This window comes from Talaromyces stipitatus, genomic scaffold, assembly GCF_000003125.1.
Source record: "Talaromyces stipitatus ATCC 10500 scf_1105507295515 genomic scaffold, whole genome shotgun sequence".
Taxonomy (NCBI): Eukaryota; Fungi; Ascomycota; class Eurotiomycetes; order Eurotiales; family Trichocomaceae; genus Talaromyces; species Talaromyces stipitatus.
The window spans coordinates 1,121,895-1,144,980 of record NW_002990118.1 but is presented as its reverse complement, the minus strand read 5'-3'; the positions used below and the strand labels follow the sequence as shown (position 1 = coordinate 1,144,980).

General features: G+C 46.8%; 8 protein-coding genes across 8 annotated transcripts, besides 2 other annotated features; 3 read left to right on the top strand and 5 right to left on the bottom strand.

Moving 5' to 3' along the window:
• The first annotated feature begins 234 nt into the window (after positions 1-234).
• Positions 235-1,113: a mobile genetic element.
• On the top strand, positions 247-2,043 carry TSTA_044440 (uncharacterized protein; the record flags this gene model as incomplete). The annotated part of the gene is made up of 4 exons (XM_002484886.1): positions 247-1,081; positions 1,156-1,618; positions 1,736-1,816; positions 1,875-2,043. 4 exons carry the CDS (start codon positions 247-249, stop codon positions 2,041-2,043), a joined length of 1,548 nt encoding a protein of 515 aa, XP_002484931.1.
• Positions 1,104-1,295: a mobile genetic element.
• A 499-nt stretch (positions 2,044-2,542) lies between the features above and the next one.
• TSTA_044430 (UPF0075 domain protein) lies at positions 2,543-3,965 on the bottom strand (the record flags this gene model as incomplete). Its single annotated transcript, XM_002484885.1, has 3 exons — positions 2,543-3,709; positions 3,757-3,794; positions 3,842-3,965. 3 exons carry the CDS (start codon positions 3,963-3,965, stop codon positions 2,543-2,545), a joined length of 1,329 nt encoding a protein of 442 aa, XP_002484930.1.
• Positions 3,966-4,172: 207 nt separating this feature from the next.
• On the top strand, positions 4,173-6,392 carry TSTA_044420 (MFS sugar transporter, putative; the record flags this gene model as incomplete). Its single annotated transcript, XM_002484884.1, is given in 13 exon segments — positions 4,173-4,254; positions 4,437-4,694; positions 4,779-4,835; positions 4,894-5,029; positions 5,041-5,107; positions 5,138-5,464; positions 5,508-5,594; positions 5,628-5,699; positions 5,754-5,848; positions 5,911-5,983; positions 6,057-6,079; positions 6,120-6,185; positions 6,251-6,392. 13 exon segments carry the CDS (start codon positions 4,173-4,175, stop codon positions 6,390-6,392), a joined length of 1,485 nt encoding a protein of 494 aa, XP_002484929.1.
• A 3,629-nt stretch (positions 6,393-10,021) lies between these two features.
• TSTA_044410 (uncharacterized protein) lies at positions 10,022-10,885 on the bottom strand (the record flags this gene model as incomplete). Its single annotated transcript, XM_002484883.1, has 2 exons — positions 10,022-10,102; positions 10,256-10,885. 2 exons carry the CDS (start codon positions 10,883-10,885, stop codon positions 10,022-10,024), a joined length of 711 nt encoding a protein of 236 aa, XP_002484928.1.
• Positions 10,886-12,837: 1,952 nt separating this feature from the next.
• On the top strand, positions 12,838-17,869 carry TSTA_044400 (phospholipid-transporting ATPase (DRS2), putative; the record flags this gene model as incomplete). Its single annotated transcript, XM_002484882.1, has 1 exon — positions 12,838-17,869. One exon carries the CDS (start codon positions 12,838-12,840, stop codon positions 17,773-17,775), a length of 4,938 nt encoding a protein of 1,645 aa, XP_002484927.1. The 3' UTR covers positions 17,776-17,869.
• A 168-nt stretch (positions 17,870-18,037) lies between these two features.
• On the bottom strand, positions 18,038-20,113 carry TSTA_044390 (transcription factor RfeF, putative). Its single transcript, XM_002484881.1, has 4 exons — positions 19,669-20,113; positions 18,754-19,585; positions 18,635-18,702; positions 18,038-18,584 (listed from the first exon to the last, which is right to left on the bottom strand). Exons 1-4 carry the CDS (start codon positions 19,981-19,983, stop codon positions 18,183-18,185), a joined length of 1,617 nt encoding a protein of 538 aa, XP_002484926.1. The 5' UTR covers positions 19,984-20,113; the 3' UTR covers positions 18,038-18,182.
• Positions 20,114-20,166: 53 nt separating this feature from the next.
• Positions 20,167-20,541, bottom strand: TSTA_044380 (uncharacterized protein; the record flags this gene model as incomplete). Its single annotated transcript, XM_002484880.1, has 3 exons — positions 20,167-20,259; positions 20,334-20,447; positions 20,536-20,541. The coding sequence occupies 3 exons, from the start codon at positions 20,539-20,541 to the stop codon at positions 20,167-20,169; spliced, it is 213 nt and encodes a 70-aa protein (XP_002484925.1).
• Positions 20,542-20,632: 91 nt separating this feature from the next.
• Positions 20,633-23,018, bottom strand: TSTA_044370 (signal recognition particle protein, putative). The gene is made up of 4 exons (XM_002484879.1): positions 22,578-23,018; positions 22,236-22,509; positions 22,041-22,185; positions 20,633-21,992 (listed from the first exon to the last, which is right to left on the bottom strand). The coding sequence occupies exons 1-4, from the start codon at positions 22,902-22,904 to the stop codon at positions 20,789-20,791; spliced, it is 1,950 nt and encodes a 649-aa protein (XP_002484924.1). The 5' UTR covers positions 22,905-23,018; the 3' UTR covers positions 20,633-20,788.
• Positions 23,019-23,086: the final 68 nt, after the last annotated feature.

Sequence of the window (23,086 nt, the reverse complement as noted above, 5' to 3'; positions counted from 1 at the left end):
GAAAATGGATTGTATAGACTCAGAGGAATAATAAGTGATCGATCATAAGTTGCTTGTGAGTATTGATAAGGAGATGATTCGGTGCTTGAATCTCTGTGTGTTACTTGTCTTCTTTTTTCGAGTTAAATAGGACTCAGGGGGTGAGACTTATACCGTCCCTCACCGCCTGATACCAAACCTTGATACCAAATTTTGTTAAAACACCCAAAAATCGCGTACATTTCAAAGCGCGATAAATCAATTAATATGGACAAATATGAGGTCGCACTTGAAGCTTTACGTTCCTTAGATCCAGGAGGAAAGCCCAATATTTCTTTATTTGCGAGAACCTACAGTGTTGATGCCTCAAATCTCAGAAGACGTTTTCTTAGACTTACGGGCCCAAAACAAGTACAATATGACAATCAACGCGTATTGAACCATGGGCAATCTCAAGCATTTATAAAATACATAAATCAGCTTACCGAAAAAGGCCTTCCACCTACGAATCGAATGCTAGCCAATTTTGCAGAGGATATATGTGGTAAAAAGCCTGGGAAAAACTGGGCTACCCGCTGCTTAAAGTCTCATTCTGATCAGCTTATTTCTCGCTATTCAACTGGCCTTGATATGGATAGGAAAAATGCAGATAAAGCATGGAAATATGTGTTATATTTTGAGCTTCTTGGTCGGAAAATTATGCAATATAACCTTGCTTCGGAGCAAATCTATAACATGGATGAAAAAGGCTTCATGCTTGGGATGATGATAAAAGAGAAACGAATCTTTTCTCGCTATAAATACGAGCTTGGAGGCTTCAAGCAGTTTCTCCAGGATGGGAATCGAGAATGGATAACAACAATTGCTTGTATTTGTGCTGATGGAAAAGCTATCTCGCCTAGCTTAATCTATTCAGCAAAATCAGGTAATATCCAAGATTCATGGCTTCAAGATTTCGATCCTAAGGCTCAAAGATGTTTTTTTGCAGCTTCAGAGTCAGGATGGACCAATAATGACATTGGTTATCATTGGCTTGTCGATGTTTTTGATAAAGAGACAAAATCTCAAGCAAGCAGGGGATGGCGCCTTCTAATTCTTGACGGTCATGGCTCTCATGTCAATATGAAGTTTTTGAATATTGTGATAAGAATAGGATATTATTGACAATATTTCCAGCTCATGCAACTCATACTTTACAGCCTCTTGACGTTGCTTCATTTTCGCCTCTTTCTCAGGCCTATTCAAACGAATTAAACAGCTTTTTAGCTGAATGTCAAGGATCACGGCTTACCAAACGTGACGTTTTTCGACTTTTTTTGGGCAGCTTGGGAAGCCATCTTTTACAATCGGAAATATCAGATCTACCTTCGAAAATACTGGTGTATATCCTTTCAATCCAACATACAGGCGATGCTACAACTCCTTCGAATGGTGCTTTTATCTGGAGAAAAAGTTGGGGTGGAACGGAAATGCGATGTTGCGGGAGAACTACTCAGCGTGTTCTCAAGTGTGCCCGTCGAGCATTTGAAAGCAATCAGCTCCCCTTTGATATGTGCCGTGCCCGTGCCTCTCTAGCACAAACACTGATCAATCCTAGCTCCATCACCTTGATGGAATTGACTACATTCTCTAATCTGTCGTAGAAGGGAATTTATCTGAAACATCCTACGCACGAGTTCGGAAATTACTGTATGTTTACTTCGATTTAGCGGAAGCCATATCATACTGTGAGTGCTAGCTGACATATTTTGTACAGTCATAAATGGCATATCTCTTACAACGTCTTGAAACTAGTCTACACCGGGCCTCTGGTGCCGGAGAACGACTACGGGGCCAAGTCAAACAAATAGACGGCTACATTCGTACCTCACTTCTATTTGAAACCTTTCACCAAGCAACGCCATGCTAGTAGTCAACCGAAAACACGAAGCGTCTGGCCCATCATCCTATACGCAGAGCCCTCCTGGTGTCGGAAGCACACCTGGTGCTGGTATCGATCAGATGCCACATTTTCAGCTGCCACCAGAACTACTTATAGATTGGCCATGGCCCTTGCTCTTGTAATACTGAGGGACTCTGGCCTTCGGCCTTCAAATAGTTTCAGTAGTGTAACTATGTACTCACTCATTAGAATTTGCGAAAATTGATTAGGACGAACGGTACTTTGAATAGGCATTGACATAAACGTGCAAAATCTCATTAGGGGAGCCACAAGACTTGTAAACTCCTCCAATGGCTCGTATACTCATCAATGTTACATGTAGCCATGAACGTTCTAGGTGTGGTAGAACCTTGCTATAACGAACAGAAGTTCTCTCAGGATCCAAGTCATATACTTGAGATTCAGAGGGGAAGAGCACCCCAAGATAAAAATCTATTTTATTATTGATAATTACGATACTATTTAGTAACATATTAGAGTAATCAAAGGCGAGGTCAATATAAATATGGAGGGGCCTCCCTTCCGTTATAGCCAAGTTCTACTGTATAATGTATCATACACATCCTGTGCAAGTAAACAGTAGTACGTTTAGGTACGTTTCCACTTCTAAAAGATAACCATTCACCACTTATTGTTGAAAACCTTGCCGTCGACATAGTTGACCAGTTCCTCCACCGGGGGCAGATGATCGCGGCCACGACCGAAAAGTATACCATGGCGCATAACCTTGCGATAGTTCTTGCCAGGGGCCACCTTTCCAAGCACATATTCTTGACGATTCTCGACACATGTGGGAACAGGAATAGAGCGGCCCACCACGGCCTCCATACCCTGCCATGCGAATGTGATGGACTCTTTGGCGCCAGCGGGAATACCGGCATCATCCAGCATCCTAATGCGCGTGTTGGGATAGTGCTCTTGGATGAAGGATGTGATGTTAGGATTATAGGCACCCCCGCCACACATGAAAAGTTCATCAATCTCGAGATCTTTCGGGGCATAGCGACGGTAGTGATCGACAATGGCTTGGGCAGTGATACGAGTGATGGTGGCAACGACGTCGTCAGGACTGAGACCCTTTGCTTCGGCCTTGGTGATAAAAACATGCGCAAGTGTGTCCCGGAACACTTCACGGCCTGTAGTTTTGGGCGGATCTAGGACAAAATACGGGTGGCGTAAGAAGTCGTCGACGAGCTCCTGGTCAACTTTACCCCTGACACCCATCTCGCCATCTTGGTCATACTCGCGCTCCCCGTCGGTGTAATAACGTACTGCGGCATCAATGAAGACATTGCCTGGACCGGTATCAAAGTCGTAACATTCGTCCGCGCCGCCGTGGGTGTCTGGTGGAATAAAGCAAACGTTAGCGATGCCGCCGATGTTCTGGCAGGCACGCAACTTGGTCGGATGGTGCAGCAGTAACGAGTCAAAAAACGCAATTAGTGGAGCGCCCTGGCGCCCGGCAGCTTGATCGCTTACCCGGAAGTCTGTCACTGTGGTGATACCAGTGCGTGAGGCCAAGAATGAACCTTCCGCCATAGTTAATGCACTTCGAGTCTCGCCTTGCTGTGGCATGGAGAGAAGCCAGATCGTCTGGCCGTGGGAGCCTAACACATCAATGGATTCGATGTCGACATGATAGTCTTTGCAGAATTGGTGCACTGCTGATGCAAACGTCTCGCCTAGAATTACGTTGACTTCTGACAACTCGGACGGCGAGGTTTGATTGTGCAAGATCATGTTCATCACCCGTTTCTTGATCACCGGCTCCAATGGGATCTCTCCATACTGCATCTAGCGTCAGTTGTGTTTGTGAGAGTAATGAGAATATCTACCTTTAACAGCTCAAAGTGCATCGGCGACTCTGGAGTCTCTTGACGGAAACGACAAAGGGCACAATCGATGCCATCCTTCACCCACTATGAGTTTCATGTTCTTGTGATAATCGGGCTAGAGCACTCGCCATTGACGTCCCGCTATTCAGACCAAGGACGGTCAGATCCAAGGCATGGCTGGGAGCACCGTTGACCACGGTCGAATCCATGATTTTACTCATATGCATAGGAGCTCTTGGTGAGACTATCAAAATTATACAGAGTCGCAAGACAGAACTATATAGGTAGGCCGTATTTAACAGAACTCAAAGTCTCCCGACCGGTCAAATTGTGACACATGGCCGTGTGATATGTATTCGATGTCCAATCAGTCTCAACGCCAAAATTGGTAGGTAAATGGCTGTTGTACCGGTTAAATGGCAAACCGCTTAAATATCAATTTCAGTGTCCCTGAATTGCCACCCCCACCCGAGAACTGGAATGTAGTACAGTATGGACGTACAGCAAATGCTGTTAAACGGCTACACGCCTAATGAGAGCTCAATATTATTTTCCCCGCGCTTCTTCATGACAATCTCCACTCTATCGACTGGGGATGGATCTTTCACCTTACAAAGATGCGTGGACTCCCAATGCTTCTGATAATGTATGAAGTAGGATAAAGCAATAACGGACCAAAGATGGGCTATACTACACTCTGGAGGTTGCTCTCGCCGCGGCAGCTGAACGTCGCTATTCAGGTGCTCTCGCTCATCTCCATTTCTTTCAAGGCTACGACCAGGGTGTCATAGGCGGCGTCAATGCTTCGTCAAAGTACGTGACTGAGGTCGGCATCGGGAAGCCCGATGGCACTGTGACAGACACCACGCACCAAGGCGGAGTTGTGTTGTCAGCGTTTACTACTTGGGTGCTATTTTCGGCTACTTTGCTGGGGGATGGTTGGCTGACCGAGTTGGTCGAATCAATGGCCTGTTGATGGGGCGCCTTGTTTGCCGTGGTCTGTTGCGCATTACAGTCTGCAGCTCAAAATTCGAACTTTATGATTTATGCTCGAGTGGTGACTGGCATTGGTACCGGAGGTGAGTTCTTCATATGTTAGCCGATTAGTTGAACTCGTTCTAACTCATGACGATGCAGCCTTGACCGGCATCACCCCTGTCTTAGTGTCGGAAACCTCCTCTGCAGATCACCGCAGTGGATTTCTGGGCTGCGTCGTCATTGCGAACTGTAAGAGAGCCTTGAATCCTTCTTCTTTTTGGTATTCTGCTAGCCTGTACCTCCCAGATCTCGGGATATCAGTCGCATATTGGATCTCATTCGGCTCGCATTCCTCGATAGTGGACGCTCGGACGTGTGATTGCGGTTCTTACTTGCCTTCCAGTGTTTCCCAGCTCTCATTCCCGCCTGCTGCATCAAAATGCTACCAGACAGTTCCCGGTATCTCGCTTCAGTTGATCGAGAAGAAGAAGCACGTGAGCTGTTGGGGCGTATTCGGAAGCATAGTGCCAGTCCAGAAGAGATTGGCCGGGAATACTTGGACATTATTACCTTGGCCGAGGAAAGCCAGCGCAGCTCTCCAGTCCTATTTGCAAGAATGGCGCTCGGCAAGGGTGGAAAGCAGCATCCGAACTCGGGCAGGAGAGCTTGGCTGTGTGTCTGGTTACAAATTATGGCCTCCTGGACAGGAATTACGGTAGGAGCATCCACCGTTAGTATTTCTTTATGACTGTATCTGACTTGGTGCAATACAGGCTTTCGCGGCGTGTTCTCCAGTTCTCTTGCCCCAAGTCGGTTACAGCGCCATCAAGCAGAACGGTCTGACCGGGGGAATCAACACGGTTGGCATTATTGCACAATAAATAAGCGCTCAGATTGTCGACCGTCTGGGTCGCCGTGTCTGTCTCATGGCAGGTTCCGCAATCCTAGTTAATGTCAATTTAGTTGTATGTCTCCACTCCGACGTGTGATTGCCATGTGCACCTCTAACTATATGCCAGGCTGGAGCCGTCTACGAGGGCTCATTGCATAATCCAGAAAAAGCTTCTCAGTATGCCTCGGGAGCTATTACAATGCTATTATCGTCCAATATTGGGTAAGTCAGTCACGTTGGACTTGAGAGTCATCCGTCTAGACTAACCTGGTTCCCTCTCTCAGTTATGCCGCAACCTGTGGCACTGTCGCATTCCTGTTACCTACAGAAATATTCCTCAGCCACTTGCAAACCCAGGTATGGGTTTGGGATTACTGGATGTGCTATCGGCGACGGAATGACCACTTTGGTCAATCCGATTATGCTCAAGACAGTGACGGTAGAGCGTCACAAGTGATCCCGTTATAAACGAAGGCTGACCACTATTACACAGAGCAAGCCACACGTATTTCTTCTTCGCCGGTCTCAATTTACTTTGGATACCTATTATTTTATCTCTGTACGTTCTTGCTTACGAATAGTCCTGGATATTATAAACGAGAGCTAATTTTTACGTCGCTCCAGTTCACCCGAAACCCGTAACCGCTCCCTCGAATCTATCGAAGCACTATTTTCCACCTTAAACCCCTTCTACTGGAAGATGGAGCAGGCGTATAAACTGCATGGTGATGTCTTGGCGGAGCACGGGAGACATAGGATAGAATGAGTTGATATCGCACCAAAAAAAAACAGAGGTGCAGAGGATTGCCTAATTAAAATCCTTTGAATTCTTTATACGATTGGTTATATCTATTCAAAAAGGTCAGATTAAGAAATAACGAGTTAGCAATAGTCAATATAGAAAGTTTAGCAAAGATCACATGACTGGGAAGCCCTAGAAAGCCAATTTTCCGAACATGTAGATTCGAGTTCGATGAAATAGGGGGCACTCACCCAATTCACTCCCACTGTAAGTAAAATAATACACTATTAGATTGTTTATTTGCATGATGGTGTAGCTTTCAGCATTAATCGTTACGAGGTCGCATCATATCGTATCGCATTAGTGCCTTGCGCAATATGCCGACAACATTGCTTATAGGTGCCTATTATCTCTATTAATACCTAGGTATTTGTTGGTTTAGCTACGTCCCGTATCACGAAGCGTAGGATATCGTAAGCTAGGGCGATCCAACTGCCCTACGTGGTGAGCCTTGCTATATAGCACGAAATGTAATATTAAAAAAGACTGACCCCCGAAACTAGGGGGGGGCGGGGTGCCTGGATACATTATATGGTGTTGGTCGCTCTAGCGCACGGAGAATAGTAATCCCGACCAGTTCGCGTACGAATTGACGGCGTGCTACAGCGCCGTATAGTGATTCGTAAGATCGCTATTCAAACAGTATTATATTTAGAAATTGCTCTAAAATTATCAAATAAGAATCCTATCAGCAGAATAATCGCGAAGACAAGATCAGTGATACAGTAGAACCTGGTTGTAATGAACAGAAGGCCTTCCAAGACCTAGGCCATTATATCTAGAAGTAAGCTTGATCTAGGGATGAAGGGCACTCTAATATATTTATCTATTTTACTGCTAATACGCAAGGTACTTTTCGCTTCCATATTAAAGTAATGAAAGGTGAGATTAGAATAGATGCGGAGAGAGCTTCCTTTCGTCATTCTATTATATCATCGACTCATCTTTACTATTATACTACCAACAGAGTAGTTGTTTGAATAATTATAAAGCTATCAGACAGCATTCTGTCGTTGGCAGATCAACTGCTGCACCATTGTCTGATAATATCAAACACATCCATTAACGCCATCCGCATACTGCAAGGTACTGCTGCGATGCGATGCAGTGCGACATGATCTTGGTACATTACACCAAGTGTTAAGTCTAGTAGTGCACTTAATTGGAAATAAAATAGATGAGCAAGCTCTACATGACGATGGTGAGAAAGAGAAAATCCTCGGGCAAAGAGCAGCCCTGGTCATGAGTAAGGAGCACAGCCCACCAATGATATCCACCTGGGCAATTGGCTGCGTTTGTTCCTTCGTAAATGAGAAGTTCCTTCTCCTCCTGCTTTTGTATCTTTTCTTTCTCTCTCTTTCCTTTCTCATCCTCATTAACACCATCGTTTCTCTCTCTAACAAAGTATCTTGTTTTCAATGCTCTACTAGATTACAGGAGCTTTGAAATTCTTAATCAGCGAACTGAAATTCATATCGATACAATGGATTCCTCTATTGTACCACAGAAACGCCGGGTTCTTTTCCTCCTGCGCTCTGCTATCAGCGACAGAAATGCCCAAGTTTCAACCTCACCTGGCCCTAGATCTAGCTCTAGCATCTCGAAGTCGAGTGTTATGAGAGATGAGATTCCAGGCCCAAAGCATCGAACGAGGATTGCATCCCAGTTAAGGACCATACAAATTCCCATTCAAAGTCTCTGCTGGCGACGATGTGGTCGACGAAGCATCAGAGTCGCATGATTCAGATGCAAAGCTCGATGCGTCCGATGGGTCACGGATTCCTCCGAAACGGAGGAAGTAAACCTCAAGTCTGACCGCGAGTATCAGGATGTCTCTGAGCAGGATATACATTGCCTGAGGCAATGTTGCCATTTATAGCCGAAGATGCAGGAGCAGTAAGTCGAAAGAGAAGAATACTACTGAGTCGAGTCTAACAGTTCATCACATTGAGATCCATCTGTACAGATGGAAGGAGATGCGGCGCTATCTGGAAAGATGGATAAAAAAGAGCAGCCCATGGCAGACGTAAGTATACTACACTTCTGAGTGCTGATTATATGGACTAACCTGGAAATAGTATAAATATCGTTTTGAAGAATTCATGAAGGAGACTCGTGAAAAAGGGGTTAATCTCCCCGTGGAGAAGCAGCGCCGCCCAAGCCTACTGCCACTCGAAATCTGACAATTCGATCGATCCATAATATGTCTTTCTCCCAGACAGTCTGGACTATTTTATTCAAAGTATTTTGAAAGATAAACAGGCTCCGACGGCAGAAGAATACAAAAACTGTCAGCTAGGAATGGAACTAAGCCCCGATGTTTCTGGCTCCAAAAATAGGAGCGAAATCTCTCATGATGAATATTGCGAGCAGAATTCTGGCTTCTGGCAGCTGCTTCGTAACTTTGATGGAAATACTAGGCACCAAGAAGTATACGGTATCTTTTTTCGTTCTGAGCATCACGGACAAGAGAAAGACATGAACTATGTTGGTTCGTCGATGACGAGGTTACAGCAATGCATCGATAGCCATTCGTCTGACCTGGACGCTCAGGTCGCTTGGACTCCCCCGATCGCGATCGTACTCGCAATTGGACACCAAACTGAGGAACCTCTCCACGCTCACACATACCAAGTCGCAGGATTCAAAGTGCCCACAACTCCCAAAATGCTGAATCAGCTCATCGAAAACACTAAGGTCCCACACATCAACGACCTACCTCAGAATTGCCTTGATTCTGGCAGTGATATTACTGAAGGGCAATTCCTGGCACTAAGGATTATATTTCGAGCACCTAAAACGTTCAAAGGGCTTAAAGATCGAAAGTGTTGGAAGAGTTGGAATCTTGATGTTCAACTGAACCAGGCTGCAGGAATAAGAGCACTGGGCCATTTTTAAAACCTTTTGGGAGGAATTGGAGGAGAGGGGAGAAGGAGGTCGAGGAGATGAGGAGGATGAAGGACCAGCTCAAACCTGAGCAGGAGAAGATCGATGAGTTGAAGAAGAGTTTGAGTTCAAGTATTTGTTTGCTTATTACAGGAGAACCTGGCTATAACGAATGAAAGCCCCTCCATATTTATACAGATCTCAGGGTGGATTACTTTCGTATGGAACTGAAGAGCACCTTAATTGTTAATAATAAAATAGGATATTATATTAAGGTATCGTTTATTTCCAAATAAAACTCACACCTGGATGTATTAACTTAGATCCCCAGAGATCTTCTGTTCGTTATAATCAGGTATCTAAGTTTTCGCAAGATTTCAGCCAATGAATGGTGTAATTGCAGATACTTTATTTAAATTTAAATGAGCATGGGTAGGACCTCAATCAAGCTTAATATCAAGTTAGGATATGCAATGCTCGGGTGCAATTAACTAAAGATTACTTGAATTTGGATTTACCGAGTTGGAGTGTAGATACTTTGCACAAGGGAAGGCCATTGCTGGATACCGGATAGCACGACCAGTACATCCCTATGTGATATCTAGGGAACGCAGTAGAGTTGAATTCCTAATTTCTCCCTCTGTCATCATGTCGCTTCAAGGAACATGGCGTTTCCCAAAAAGACCTGTATTCATTCCCAGAGATACTTAGCCTGCATCTTCCGGAATTGTGTCGCTGATAGTGAAGGAAACATGAATATGCACGAAGTCGGTTACCGATTTTATTTTCTGTCAACAAAATGAGACATTTCGCGACCAAGCCAAGAAAGAAGGTATCTTTTTGAACACGCAGCATCATGGTATCACAGCATTAAGAAATGAAGTACAGCCCAATATTAGTAGTCACGGCACTATTTACAACAATCCAGCAGCGGCAACAACAGCAGCCGCAGCCATTCCACCCAATTTAAAGCTACCCGTAGGAACGGGAGGAGCAACCACGGCACCAGCACCCTTGGGAGTCGCGGTAGCCTGCGGACTAGCCAACTTCTCAACACCAGCGGTAATGAGCAAGGCTTCATAAGTGATCTCCTTGCTGGGGAAGACGGTAGTGGTACTGCTGATGCTAGTGGTCTTTTGACCCTCGGCGGAAGCAGTAGCTTCCGCAGTCACGACGCAAGTAGCTTCTTGCGTGGAAGATATTACATTGCAACCCATCTTGGCGACCACGGTCACGGGGTAGCCGTAGAATGTTTCCTCGGTGGTCCATTGATAGCCCCAGGTCGAGGCGCCGGCGGTCATGGTAATGCCACTCTGGCAGTTTTCGTCATTGGGGTCGACGCAGTTGAGAAGAACTGTGGTTGCGGCAGCATTGATGTTGATGATACTTCCCGCATAACCAGATGGGTCGAGGCCCGTTTCGCCGGCTTCGAAGATTTTGATGGTGGTAGTGCCGGATGCGAATGTTGTTGGTGAAGGAGTGCTGGCTTTGGAGTTGCTTATAAGGCCATCTTGGGCTGTGGCGAGCGCAGCCATGCCTAGGGCAGTTACAGCGAAAGTTGTAGAGCGCATGATTGTTTGTTGTTTTTGTAAACGAGAGTAAGTGGTGGGTGATCTCAAAAAGGACTTGTGTGACGGGAGTACTCAAACGAATGACTGTGAACTAATGTAAAGGAAAAATCAGAAGATTATCGGACGATGGGAGATATATCCAACTGGCTTTAAACTCGACAAGGGCAGGGATAAAATTTCCTTTCCACTTTCATAAGCGCAGACTCATGTTAAGGGGTTATTCATGGACCAACGAGATTGCTTCATGATCTTACTAATACTCTTGAGGCTGAAAAAACCCGTGCTTGGCACCTCTCCTGACCAATAAGAAACATGGCTATATTTGGCGCCGAGGGCGTCCAGAGGCAAAGTGGCCAATCCGATCAAGCCAACATTCCTTGATAAGACAAGCTGATATTGGCAGCGGACCATTTATTTCTACCATTCAATCATGGGACCAGGCGTACTATGTAGAGCCGCATAAGAGTAATAGTACTAGAAACCTTTAATCTTGAATCCTTGACGCGCATACACATTTGTTCTTGCTCAGCCTGGGCTATCTCATCCTTTCACTCAATGATGGTTTCACGTTCTAGCCTCAATTGGGGGCCGTGGTAACGGTGGTATCAGGCGACTATCCGCGATTGAAATTTATACTTAGCGCACTACGCATATGGGAGGCGACTTGGGACTGCCACTTATAAAAGCAAAAGATAAAGCAAAATACCAAGCAAAATACCAAGCATATGATGAATACAGGGAATGGTGCGTAATAGTTCGTAATACGTATATCACTAGGATCTGAGTTGACACCGTTTACACATGTCGCACCTTTGCATCTGCATGTGCATGCGACATGATTGGTTAGGGTTAGGGTTAAGGCTATGCGTGCCGAGCTCACCTACGTCGCTTGGCCTCGCCTTCATATGTTCGGAATACCTGCTACCTGCCTAGCCCCCACCACGACGGAATGTCTGGGCTCATTTCCCTGAATCTGAGTAACTAGTTATCTGAGTAAATCGAATTTCGTCTTTTGCCAATGTATCGACCACCGGATATATGGGTATAAATCTGGTCATGGGAGTGTGGCTGGGGATGTAATTCCGTTCCCGCAAAGCTTCAATGTACGTACGTACTACTCTCTCATCCTCGACTGTACGGAGTCAGGAAGATCTAGATCCATCTGCTCTGCACGCACAGAAAAGTAAAAATAGAATTTAACAACAGTCCAGACGGAGTTCCGGGGCAGGCAGTAATCAGACAGATGTGGCTGTACATATAGTTCTGACTGTGTCTCATTGCCACTGTATCCTGGTGCATATAGGTTACATGAAGCATGTCGAATCAAAAAGGTGAAGAAGAAGCTGGGGAGACAAAATTGGTGCCTTACGGTTTATCGATAAGCCACTAGCCATTGCACTAATCTGGACTAGCGTCAGCGTATGAGAACGTCATCGTAAGCAGCCAATCAGATCCCCGCATGGTGTCATTGTCTTACATAGCCACTCGCCGCAACCAAGGCTTCCATTTTCCTCCACGTTTGCATCCGAAGTCCTCGTCGCACAATTGCTGTTCTGATTGCTTTTACATATTTTCTGTTTTGTTGTTATTATTGTGTGCTTTTCTCTTCTCTCCTTGTACATACGAAGAAGAGCCCCTATCGATTGTTCCTGTCTTGAGTCGGGGCCCCGGGAACCTCAAACCTCGTTTCCAGTCTTTACATCCTGCGCCACCGTGGTCAGAGTGGCACGATCTCTCAACAACGGCGGCTACATCGACGTCTAGGAGTGTTCAACGACATATTCAAATCGTTTACGACTATCAATTTCATCAATCCATTGATTGCACGACTCAACTCAATTGCACAACGCTATGAATCACAGATGATAATTCGCATTATTCGAACGAACCAGGAGCAGTTATAAAAAGGAGAGTACGGTTTGGATGCTCCTTGGAGGAAAGAGGTTGCAAATATGAGCGGCAGAGAAGGAGACCATCCTCAATTACCAGAGCAGGCGGCGGCTCAGGGCGATGAAGGTACGACACAAGTTACTGCGGATACATCCGGGAATAGATCCGAAGTATCACCACAACCACCTCAGTCGCATATCGGACGGGCAGCGACTTTGCCAACACGGAGATCACTCGATACACATAGCAAGCATGTACCGGGGAAAGTGCGTTTTTCGTCGGAGATCGAGCGACTGCCGCCCGCCAATTATGACGGATCAACAAGGCATAGCGCGGATGCGCAGCGACCGCCAACGGCGAAGGGACTCAGAATCAACACGGATGTGGAATCTTTCCCCAGTGTGGTGTCACCCAACAGTCGAGTTGTCCACAGCGGTAGCGCAATTACGAATACGCCGCTTTCCCCTCCTTCGCCGCAGTCACGAACTCGAGATCGAGGCTATTCGCTTCGACGCACCTTGTTCGCGAGGAATATCCAGTCGGTTACGGAGACAACTGGACCAAGCATCGAACTGCAAACGAAGCGTCCGTCCACGGCGAAGGGCTCTGATACACAAGAGAAAGTTTCTGTGGCTGAAGAGGAAATTCGCCCGGTACAAACGCTGGAAACGGATACTCAGGACGACGATGCGATATCCTCGACATATTCCGAGTCAACCCCGCTCAAGTATACTTTATCCCTAACTGCCGGTCAGAATTGGTTGAAGGCAGCGGCTTGCGAATCGAAAGCGTACGAGCATTTTAGTCAATGGAATGAGACCATCAAAGAGAAAGTCTTCCGAATCAAACCATTGCCACCTACCAAGGATGGTCGCCATATTGAGCTGAATGTTAGTGCGGTAGACGCACTAGTTGATGAGAGATCCGGTAGTCCATATGTTAACAACTCGATTCGCTCAAGTCGGTATAGCTTATGGAGCTTCTTTCCAAAACAGCTTGTTGCGCAATTTTCTAAAATTGCCAATTTTTACTTTCTGGTGGTTTCCATTATGCAGATGATTCCTGGTCTAAGTACGACTGGTACTTTTACGACAATTATTCCTCTGTTGATTTTCGTCGGTATCTCCATGGGCAAGGAAGGGTTCGATGATCTGCGTCGATATCGTTTGGATAAAGAAGAGAACAACCGCTACGTACATGTTCTGCAACCAGACGGCCGACGAAAGCGGGAAATGGAAAAGCCTACGAAAGACACAACTCCAGCGCTGGAAAACGACGGAGATTGGGTGGCTGTCAAGTGGCAAGACGTCAGAGTCGGAGACGTTATTCAGCTTCGTCGCAACCAAGCAGTGCCTGCAGATGTTGTGCTTTTACATTCAGACGGCCAAAATGGCGTTGCGCATATTGAAACCATGGCTCTGGACGGTGAGACGAACCTCAAGACAAAACAACCTTGTCAGGCTGTGGCAAAAGCCTGCAAGACCCCTGAAGATATCATTGCACGGAGACGCTATATCCGGTTCACTGTGGAAGATCCCAACATCGATCTGTACAAGTTCGATGGCAACGTTACTGTTGACGATGAGAAGCTGCCTATCACCAACACTGAGATACTGTACCGAGGCAGTATCCTACGAAATACCGAACGAATCTATGCCATGGTCATTTACACCGGCGAAGAATGCAAGATCCGGATGAATGCGAACAAGAATCCTCGAATCAAGAAACCCACCTTGCAAACTGTGGTCAATTATGTTGTTGTCCTCATTGTGGCCATGGTTCTTCTCATTGCGATGATTTGCACGATTGCCTATAGTGTCTGGGACGAAAACTACCAGGAACATGCATGGTATCTTAACCATGCGACTGTTGCTATTGGTCCTGTATTCACCTCCTATTTGATCATGTTCAATACCATGATTCCCATTTCGCTCTATGTGAGCATGGAAATCGTCAAAGTGGGTCAGATGCTCCTACTTAACGACATTGATATGTACGATGAGGAGTCAGATACTCCTCTTGAAGCAAGAACGTCGACTATCAACGAAGAACTCGGCCAAGTCAGCTACATCTTTTCCGACAAAACCGGCACGTTGACAAACAATACCATGAAATTTCGCATGATGAGTGTTGCCGGTACCGCCTGGCTTCACGATTCCGATCTGCGCGAGGAAGCTGCTAGAGATGCTGACAAGCACTGGTTGATACACAAAAAGCGAAGCGTCAAAGGAAAGAAAGCAATGAGTCGCAAATCTGGAGTGGAGAGCATCCATCGAGCATCGTCATTCCGGATGTCTACAGCATCTGTGCACGGTGAGCTACCGTCTCGTTCTCGGTCAGTCATGCACAGCAAACAGTTCCGTGGAGGCAATACCACGCAAATGTTGGAATACATCCAACGCAAACCCCATACTCTGTTTGCTCGCAAGGCCAAGTTTTTCATTCTGTCTCTGGCATTGTGCCATACTTGTATACCGGAACAAGACGAGGCTGGGAATATCACCTACCAAGCTGCGTCTCCTGATGAGATGGCATTGGTAACAGCTGCACAGCAATTAGGGTACTTGGTTATGGACCGACAACAAAAGACTTTGACCGTGCGGACTTATCCATCTGGCCTTGATGATGATCCATGGGACGAAACCTACGAAGTTTTGGATGTGATTGAATTCACTAGTGCTCGGAAGAGAATGTCCGTGGTTGTGCGCATGCCAGATCAACGGATCTGTCTCTTTTGTAAAGGCGCAGATTCGACCATCACGAAATTACTCCGACAGGCATCATTGGCACAACAAAAGGCAGTGCAAATTGAGAGACGAGCTAGCCAACGGAAGGCGGAGGAAGCCATTGAGGCCATGCGACGTAACAGCGAACACCACAGTCCTATCAACGTTCGAAAGCCTAGCCTTTCCCGGAGAGTGTCCAGTGGACTTTCTGGAAAACGTGATTCTCTCCGTCGTAGTGTTGATATCTGGCTCAAGGATCGCGAGACCGATGGTGGTATGCTCAACAAAGACAATGGCAGTGAGTATTACAGTCCCCGACCATCAGCCCAGTTTAACCGGAATTCAATGGCTTCATCGGATGGTCGTCCTTCTTTCCAAGAAGAAGATGATGGGTATCTGGTCGAGGAAAGTCTAGTTGTGGATGATCACGCTGTGTTTGAACGATGCTTCCAGCATTTGAACGATTTCGCTACAGAAGGTTTGCGTACTTTGATGTATGCTTCTCGTTTCCTGGACGAGTCTACGTACACAGAATGGAAGCAAGCATACCACGAGGCAAGCACGAGTTTGGTAGATCGACAAGAAAAGATTGAAAAGGTGGGCGAGCAAATTGAAACTCAGCTCGAGCTAGTCGGTGCCACGGCCATTGAAGACAAACTTCAAAAGGGTGTACCGGAGGCAATTGATAAGTTGAGACGGGCGAATATCAAGCTCTGGATGTTGACTGGTGACAAACGTGAGACGGCAATCAACATTGGCCACTCTTGTCGACTTGTCAAGGAGTATTCCGAGGTTATTATCCTTGACCATGAGGCTTGTGACGTGGAAAAGACCATTGTCAGCACCATCAATAGTATCCGCAAGGGTCGGATGGCCCATTCGGTGCTGGTGATCGATGGACAAACATTATCGATGATTGAAGGCGACGAAATCCTGCTACCTCGATTCTTCAAGCTAGCGATTATGGTTGATTCTGTCATCTGTTGCCGCGCTAGTCCCAAGCAAAAGGCGTTCTTGGTCAAATCCGTGCGAAAGCATGTCTTGAATGCGATTACCTTGGCAATCGGTGACGGGGCAAATGATATTGCTATGATCCAAGAAGCGCATGTCGGCATTGGTATTACCGGAAAGGAGGGTCTGCAAGCCGCCAGAATATCCGATTATTCCATTGCACAATTCCGCTTCTTACTCAAGCTTCTGCTTGTTCACGGTCGCTGGAACTATAACCGGATTTGCAAGTATACCTTGGGAACATTCTGGAAGGAGATGCTATTCTACCTCAGTCAAGCTCTATTTCAGCATTACAATGGCTACACGGGCACTAGTCTGTACGAGAACTGGTCATTGAGTATGTTCAATACATTGTTCACATCTCTCGCTGTGATTTTCCTAGGCATATTGGAAAAAGACCTCTCCGCATCAACCTTACTTGCAGTACCCGAGCTATACACGAAGGGTCAACGTAACCAAGGCTTCAACATTCGCATCTACCTCGGCTGGGCACTAATGGCTGTAATCGAAGCCGTCATCGTCTTCTACACCATGTACGGTCTCTTCGGGCAATCACTCATCGGCGTCGACAACACTATCTTTCCCATGGGTCTCCTCACATTCACCGCATGCGTAATCATCATCAACTTCAAACTCCAGTTCCTCGAAATTCACTACAAAACCATCGCCTCAGCCATTGTCCTATTCGTCTCTATCGGAGGCTGGTTCCTATGGAACATCATCCTCTCAACCCGCTATAACGACGCTAAATCCGGAAAATCCATCTATGACGTCCACGGCAATTTTCTCACTCGTATCGGTCGCAGTCTCAATTTTTGGGCTGTTTTATTTCTCATCGTCGCATCTGTGCTTCTATTCGAGACAACAGTGACGTTGTTCAGACAGTACTTCTTCCCGACCGATGTGGACATCTTCCAACACCTCGAACGCGACCCGGCAATCAAGAGACGATTCGAAGAAGCAGCCGCCTCGGAATTACAGCAGGGCTGGGACCGGGCCAGCGACAAGGTAAAATCAAGCCTCGAAATCGCGCGTAACGAAGAGGAGCAGTTAGCGAGAGAGAGGGAAGTAAATGAATACCTCAATCGACCCAGAACAACTCGCCATTCTTCCTCGTCACCAGTCCGAGGCGAAATCGACGAAGAGGCTGCCGTCGTCGGCCGCTCAGGATCTGTGGCCTCTGCAAACCCGCGCCGAAAATCGCATGATATCCATGACTTATTCAGTAAAGGTTTTGGGACGATAAAAAGGGGGCAATTATGATTTCTTGCTTTTTTTACTGTCTTCTCATTTTAGAATAGGTAGCATTTATGTCTGTTTTTCGTGGTTTACGGTTCAAATACCCTATGATTTCTTATGAGTAGTTATGTTATGTGATGAGTTATGGTATATAAGTTATGGAGTGGTGTATATATATATGTATGATTAGGCCTAAAGTCAACATTATTCATAGGAGGTATGACTGTGCTGTATCGTAGAATCTGTTCGGGATTAGATCGACACGATATAAAACTACTAGAAATGTACTGAAGTAATAAGGATATGAATTTTGCAAGTCATTTCATACACTATACAGAGCCATCATCAACCTCGCTTCTCCTTGCGTTTTCTTGACTCCCATCATCACAGCAGAGTTCAGATAACTATGTCATCAAACTAAAGGATTGAAACTAATACCGACGAGGAGGTGGCGCACCATATCCCTGCTGAGGCGGATATCCAGGCTGACCATATGGTCCCCCCTGGCCAGGTGGAGGGGATCCGTATCCACCGTACTGCTGCTGGGTTGGTTGTCCGTATCCCTGCTGTGGAGGCGGGAGTTGGCCATATCCTCCCTGTTGAGGCGGTTGGCCATATCCTTGCTGAGGAGGTTGACCATATCCTCCTTGTTGAGGGGGGTGACCGTATCCTCCTTGTTGTGGCGGATATCCGCCTTGGGGTTGACCGTATGGAGGTGCTTGGCCATAACCACCGCCGCCGTATTGACCTCCTACTGGTGCGGGGGTAGCTTGTGCTTTTTCGTCTTTGGTGTCATAGGACGAGTCGATGGCTCCGAGCATGACTTTGGCGACCTGGAAATGGATTAGTCTGTATTCTCGTATGATTTCAGAAGAGGACACACCCAGAGCTCTCGTGTGAGGTTAACAGGTGGGTTTGCTCGTGCCATTTCATCCTGCTCAACTTCGAAACCTAATTGAACAGTTAGCAGCAATCTCTATCTCAGAGGTGGTTTATCCCTACTAGAAGTACAATCAACCAATCCACCAAGGCTAGGATCCTCATCAAGCTTAGCCAAAAACTGACGTGCATGCAAATCAGTGCCGACCTGCGCAAACTGAAAGTTCACACCACCACGACCGTAGCGAGAACGACTCAACTCGTCCGTAGCAGAGCGGATAGCATCTTTAACAGCGCCGTGCGGCTCACCAGCAGGTTGACCATCAGTAATCGTGATAACCAGAACAGGCTTTTCAAGACGACCAGCTCGAGCAGGACCGGTGACTAAGGGATCTAAGACCTTGTTCTTTAAACTGGTACCCATTGGTGTAAGACCGGAGAAACGGACACGTGACACAAGGGCTTCGGCATCTTCGCGGCTGCGGATATGGTCGCCTCGTTCGTCGGAGTTCATGAATCGAATAGTGACACCGTCAGAGTCGAATTTGGATGCTGCCGTGGCAATGAGACCAAGAATCTGTCTCAGTTGAGTCAATCGGCTTCCATCTTCTTCGAATTGGATGGAGCCACTATCGTCGACGTAGATCACAGTATCGAACAGAGCCAATTTAACGACGTCCATGGCGACTTCCTGGCCGACATTCCATTCACGCATAAGCTGCTGAATACGGTCGGGCGCACTTTCAAGACCTCGGACGACATGTTCTAGTTTATCGGGTGGGTAGAATGGTTGAAGCTGTCGCTCTTGGATGGTTGCGATCAAAAGGTTCCTGTATGTTGAGAGTTCTTGAGGTGTGGCAGTGCGAGCTGGGCCGCTATAACCTCCTGAACACGGAGCGCCATAGTTGCCTGATCCTGCTGGAGGTCCTTGTGGAGGATACGCGCCATAGGAGCCCTATTCAATCTGAAGTCAGTCGCAAAGCTTACCAAAGAAAAAGTAAATTCGACGAAAATCAATTCAAATATGGATAAACGAACGCCAGGATTGTTATAACTAGGTGGATAAGGCAATTGCTGTCCCGGTCCTGGAGGGGGTTGACCATAAGACTGCTGTGGTTGCGGGGTAGTACCACCACCGTATTGTGGCAGAGGCGCGGGGGGTCTCGAGTAACCACCCTGCTGTAGCTGCTGATTATACTGTGATTGCTGAGGAGGATATCCTGGTGTGATAGAAGGAGGTGGTGGCTGTTGAGGAGGAGGGCCAGGACTGTATGCGGGATAAGGTGGTTGCGGGGATGACGTAGCAGGGTATGGAGGTTGCTGGCCTGGATACTGTCCGTACGGGCGGGACATGGTGAAGATGAAATGAAACAGAGAAACGATAAATAGAAAGGGATGAATGCAACGATAAAATCAACGACAGCGACTGATTGTAAAAGTAAAGAGAAGGAGAGTTGAGAGAGGGGTGAGCTAAAAGACAAGGGTAAGAAAAGAAAAGCTTGATAGATGAGGGATGGATGCCTGAGTAGAAATAAATTATGGACCTACCGTGCCACCTGAGGCCGGTGGTTGTTGCTGCCCTCCTTGTGGCTGAGGAGGCTGGTATGCCTGATACTGCTGCTGGCCGGGCTGTTTCTTTGTCAGTTAGGCATGTATTATTGATCAGGTTCATCTCGGTGAAATGGAGGCAACATGTTACTTACGTACTGAGATCCGCCTTGTGCCGGTGGAGGACCACCTGTATACCCAGCTGGAGGAGCTCCTGAGTAGACACCACCGCCGCCGGGGGGTTGACTAGCTGCGATTTTGGATGCGAACTGTTGGATGTTGTCAGTACTGCGGTTGTTTATCCTATACTCCGTGAGGTAGATTGCCGGATTCGAATATTAGCATGGGTATACTTACTCCCATGATTCAGTCACTTATCAATCAGTACAAGTTGCAATGGAGAATCCGAGTCGAGAAGTGAAGGAAAGTGACAGAAGAGTTGATGAAATGGATTAATCATGACTGATGTTTATTTACTGCCTCGATACAACGAAGTGTGGCTTAGATGGAGGGGTTTCGACTGGTTTGAGGGGTAATTAATTACAGAGCTAGTACTATGCTAGTAGTACGGCTGAACAATATTACCGTTATACTCTTTGCATACATGTGATCACCGCTTGCCCTTCTTCTTCTTCGCCAAAGTACTGCCACCACCAGTAGCAGCCTTTTGCTTCTCTGCTTCAACCTTTTCATTCACAATTCCTCCCTGCGTCCTATCCGCCGCTCTTTGTTTCCCCTTCCTCCCCTTTGGCCGATACGAAGATCGGTCACGGAGTGGTAGCCATCTCTCCGGATCAGGCTTCTTGCTCGGATCGTAATCCTTGGGTAATCTCGACTTGCGGATGCGTTTCTTCGCTCGGGCATTTTGTTGTTCTTTTGCCGCTCTCTTGCGGGCACCGGCAATGACGGCGGCATTGGCTGCAAGACTGGCTTGTGATTGAGGAACGCCAGCGCTTTCCAAAGCCGTGATGTCGATATCGGATACTAGATCTTGGGATCTGGGTAGAATGTTGAGTTCCTTCTGCACTTTTTGTAAGTCACTGGTAGCGTAAGATGCTACATAGCCCGCGAGTGCGAATTTATCAGCTGGATTCTTTTTTCGGAGAGTGCTAAACAGTTCCTGCGAAATAGCCAGATCGGCAGGGTCAGACGAATGAAGTAGGGATGCAGCTGCAGCTCGCAATAGTGAAGATGGTTGCTGTTCGCTACTTTGTTTGCGCCAGAAGGATGCTGCTTTGGCAAGCTCTGTCTTGATATGCGACTTGCGACCTTCGCGTTGATACAATGCAATCAAAACGCTGACCAACCCAGGGTTGTAGCGGACAGCTTGATCACTCTCAGAAATCGACTCTTCCAGTGACCGTAAACTACTTTCCAAGACATTGACCGCTGATGTAGTGTTTCCTTCTCCGGCATACAATTGAACGATAGTAAGGACCAGCCCAATATCCTTAGGTCGTCGGTCGAGCAGCGAGCGTAGTTCCTGAATAGCCTTCTGATTGGTCTCGCCGCGCACTCGAGCGGCAGCATTGTAAATCGAGAGCAAATTATCGTGGGGATTGGTGGAGGGATAAGGTCGTCGTGCCAGTGCCTTGGCCGTCGATCGGATCACGCCATCATATTTTTGGACTTGTAGATCAAGAGCATGTGAGTTTGCCTCGAGAGTATCCGATTGGAACTTGAAAAATGTATCGCTTCCTTCAGGCTCTGGGGCTTCGTGAAATTTCTTGTGTAGTATGTACGGGTTGATATTCTGATGTTGTGTGATGAGGATGTTATTCTGGGCGATTCTCGCGGTCGACTTTTCTACAATGCTAGAAGATGTGAGTAAAAGAAATGAACTCAGAGGAGGCATTGCTTACTTGTCGAGTGAAATCTCCTCCACAATCTCTTCCGCTTCTTCCAATTTACCTTGGATGACGAGTGAATAAAGCTGCTGGATGGCGATAGGTAGTAGTTCACTCTCTTTCTCCTCCGGCGATAAATCCTCGGATGTTTTGCAAAGTTCTACACAAATCAGTCTACTGTCTGCATTGAATATGAAACTGCTGACTTACCCTTTGCTCGTTTCAGCAGTATCTCACCCTGCTTGAGATCACCCCTGGCCAAACTTGCACAAGCCGCATTGTATGAAGTCTCGAATGATTCCAAATCCTCTCGGGCAGGTTTCCTCGCTCGAGACAAATCGCCCTCTCTTTGCCATAACCTCTGTGCGTCTGTAGCCCAAGTGTTAATGCGCAGGTCATTGTACTCATTACCTAGCTCTTCCTCGTCTCCCAACAGGCCATCATATATCGTCGCTGCGTTGGCGAAATTTTCAGCACGGTAGCTCTACACAGCGGAAAATATCAGTTTAGTGATTCCTCAAGAATAGCACGCAGAGGCGAAGAAAAGCATACAGCTTGAGCCTCCACATGTTTCGCACCCCGTCCCCCCGCAGACTTCGCAGCAACCTCTGCAGCCTCCCTTAATCGCCCACACTTATACAGTGCATAGGCGTATTCCACCGCAGCTTTCCCCTTCAGCGCATCTCCAGCATCTTCGAATACGCGCAATGTATCGTCATATCGATCGAGTTTAATCAATGCCACCACTTTTGAATGCTGTGCTTGAATGTCCGTCTTAGACTTTTTCAGTACTTCATTGCTAGCTTTGAGGATTTCATCGTGATCTTCGATTGTGGAGCGTTGGAGGAGGGCTCGTAGGGACTGGACTGTGGCAGTCATCTTGAGCTGTTTTGTGAAAGGAATTCGGAGAAATTGTCTCGATGGCGGGGTCGTTATAACGGTAGGTCAACGATTTTAGGAGGCGACTGTTTCATTCCTGTTGTTTTTTTAATATCTTTGAGGTAAATTAAACCCCCAGACTCTTGAAATTGGTAGTTGCAACCGGTAAGATCCAGCAAAAT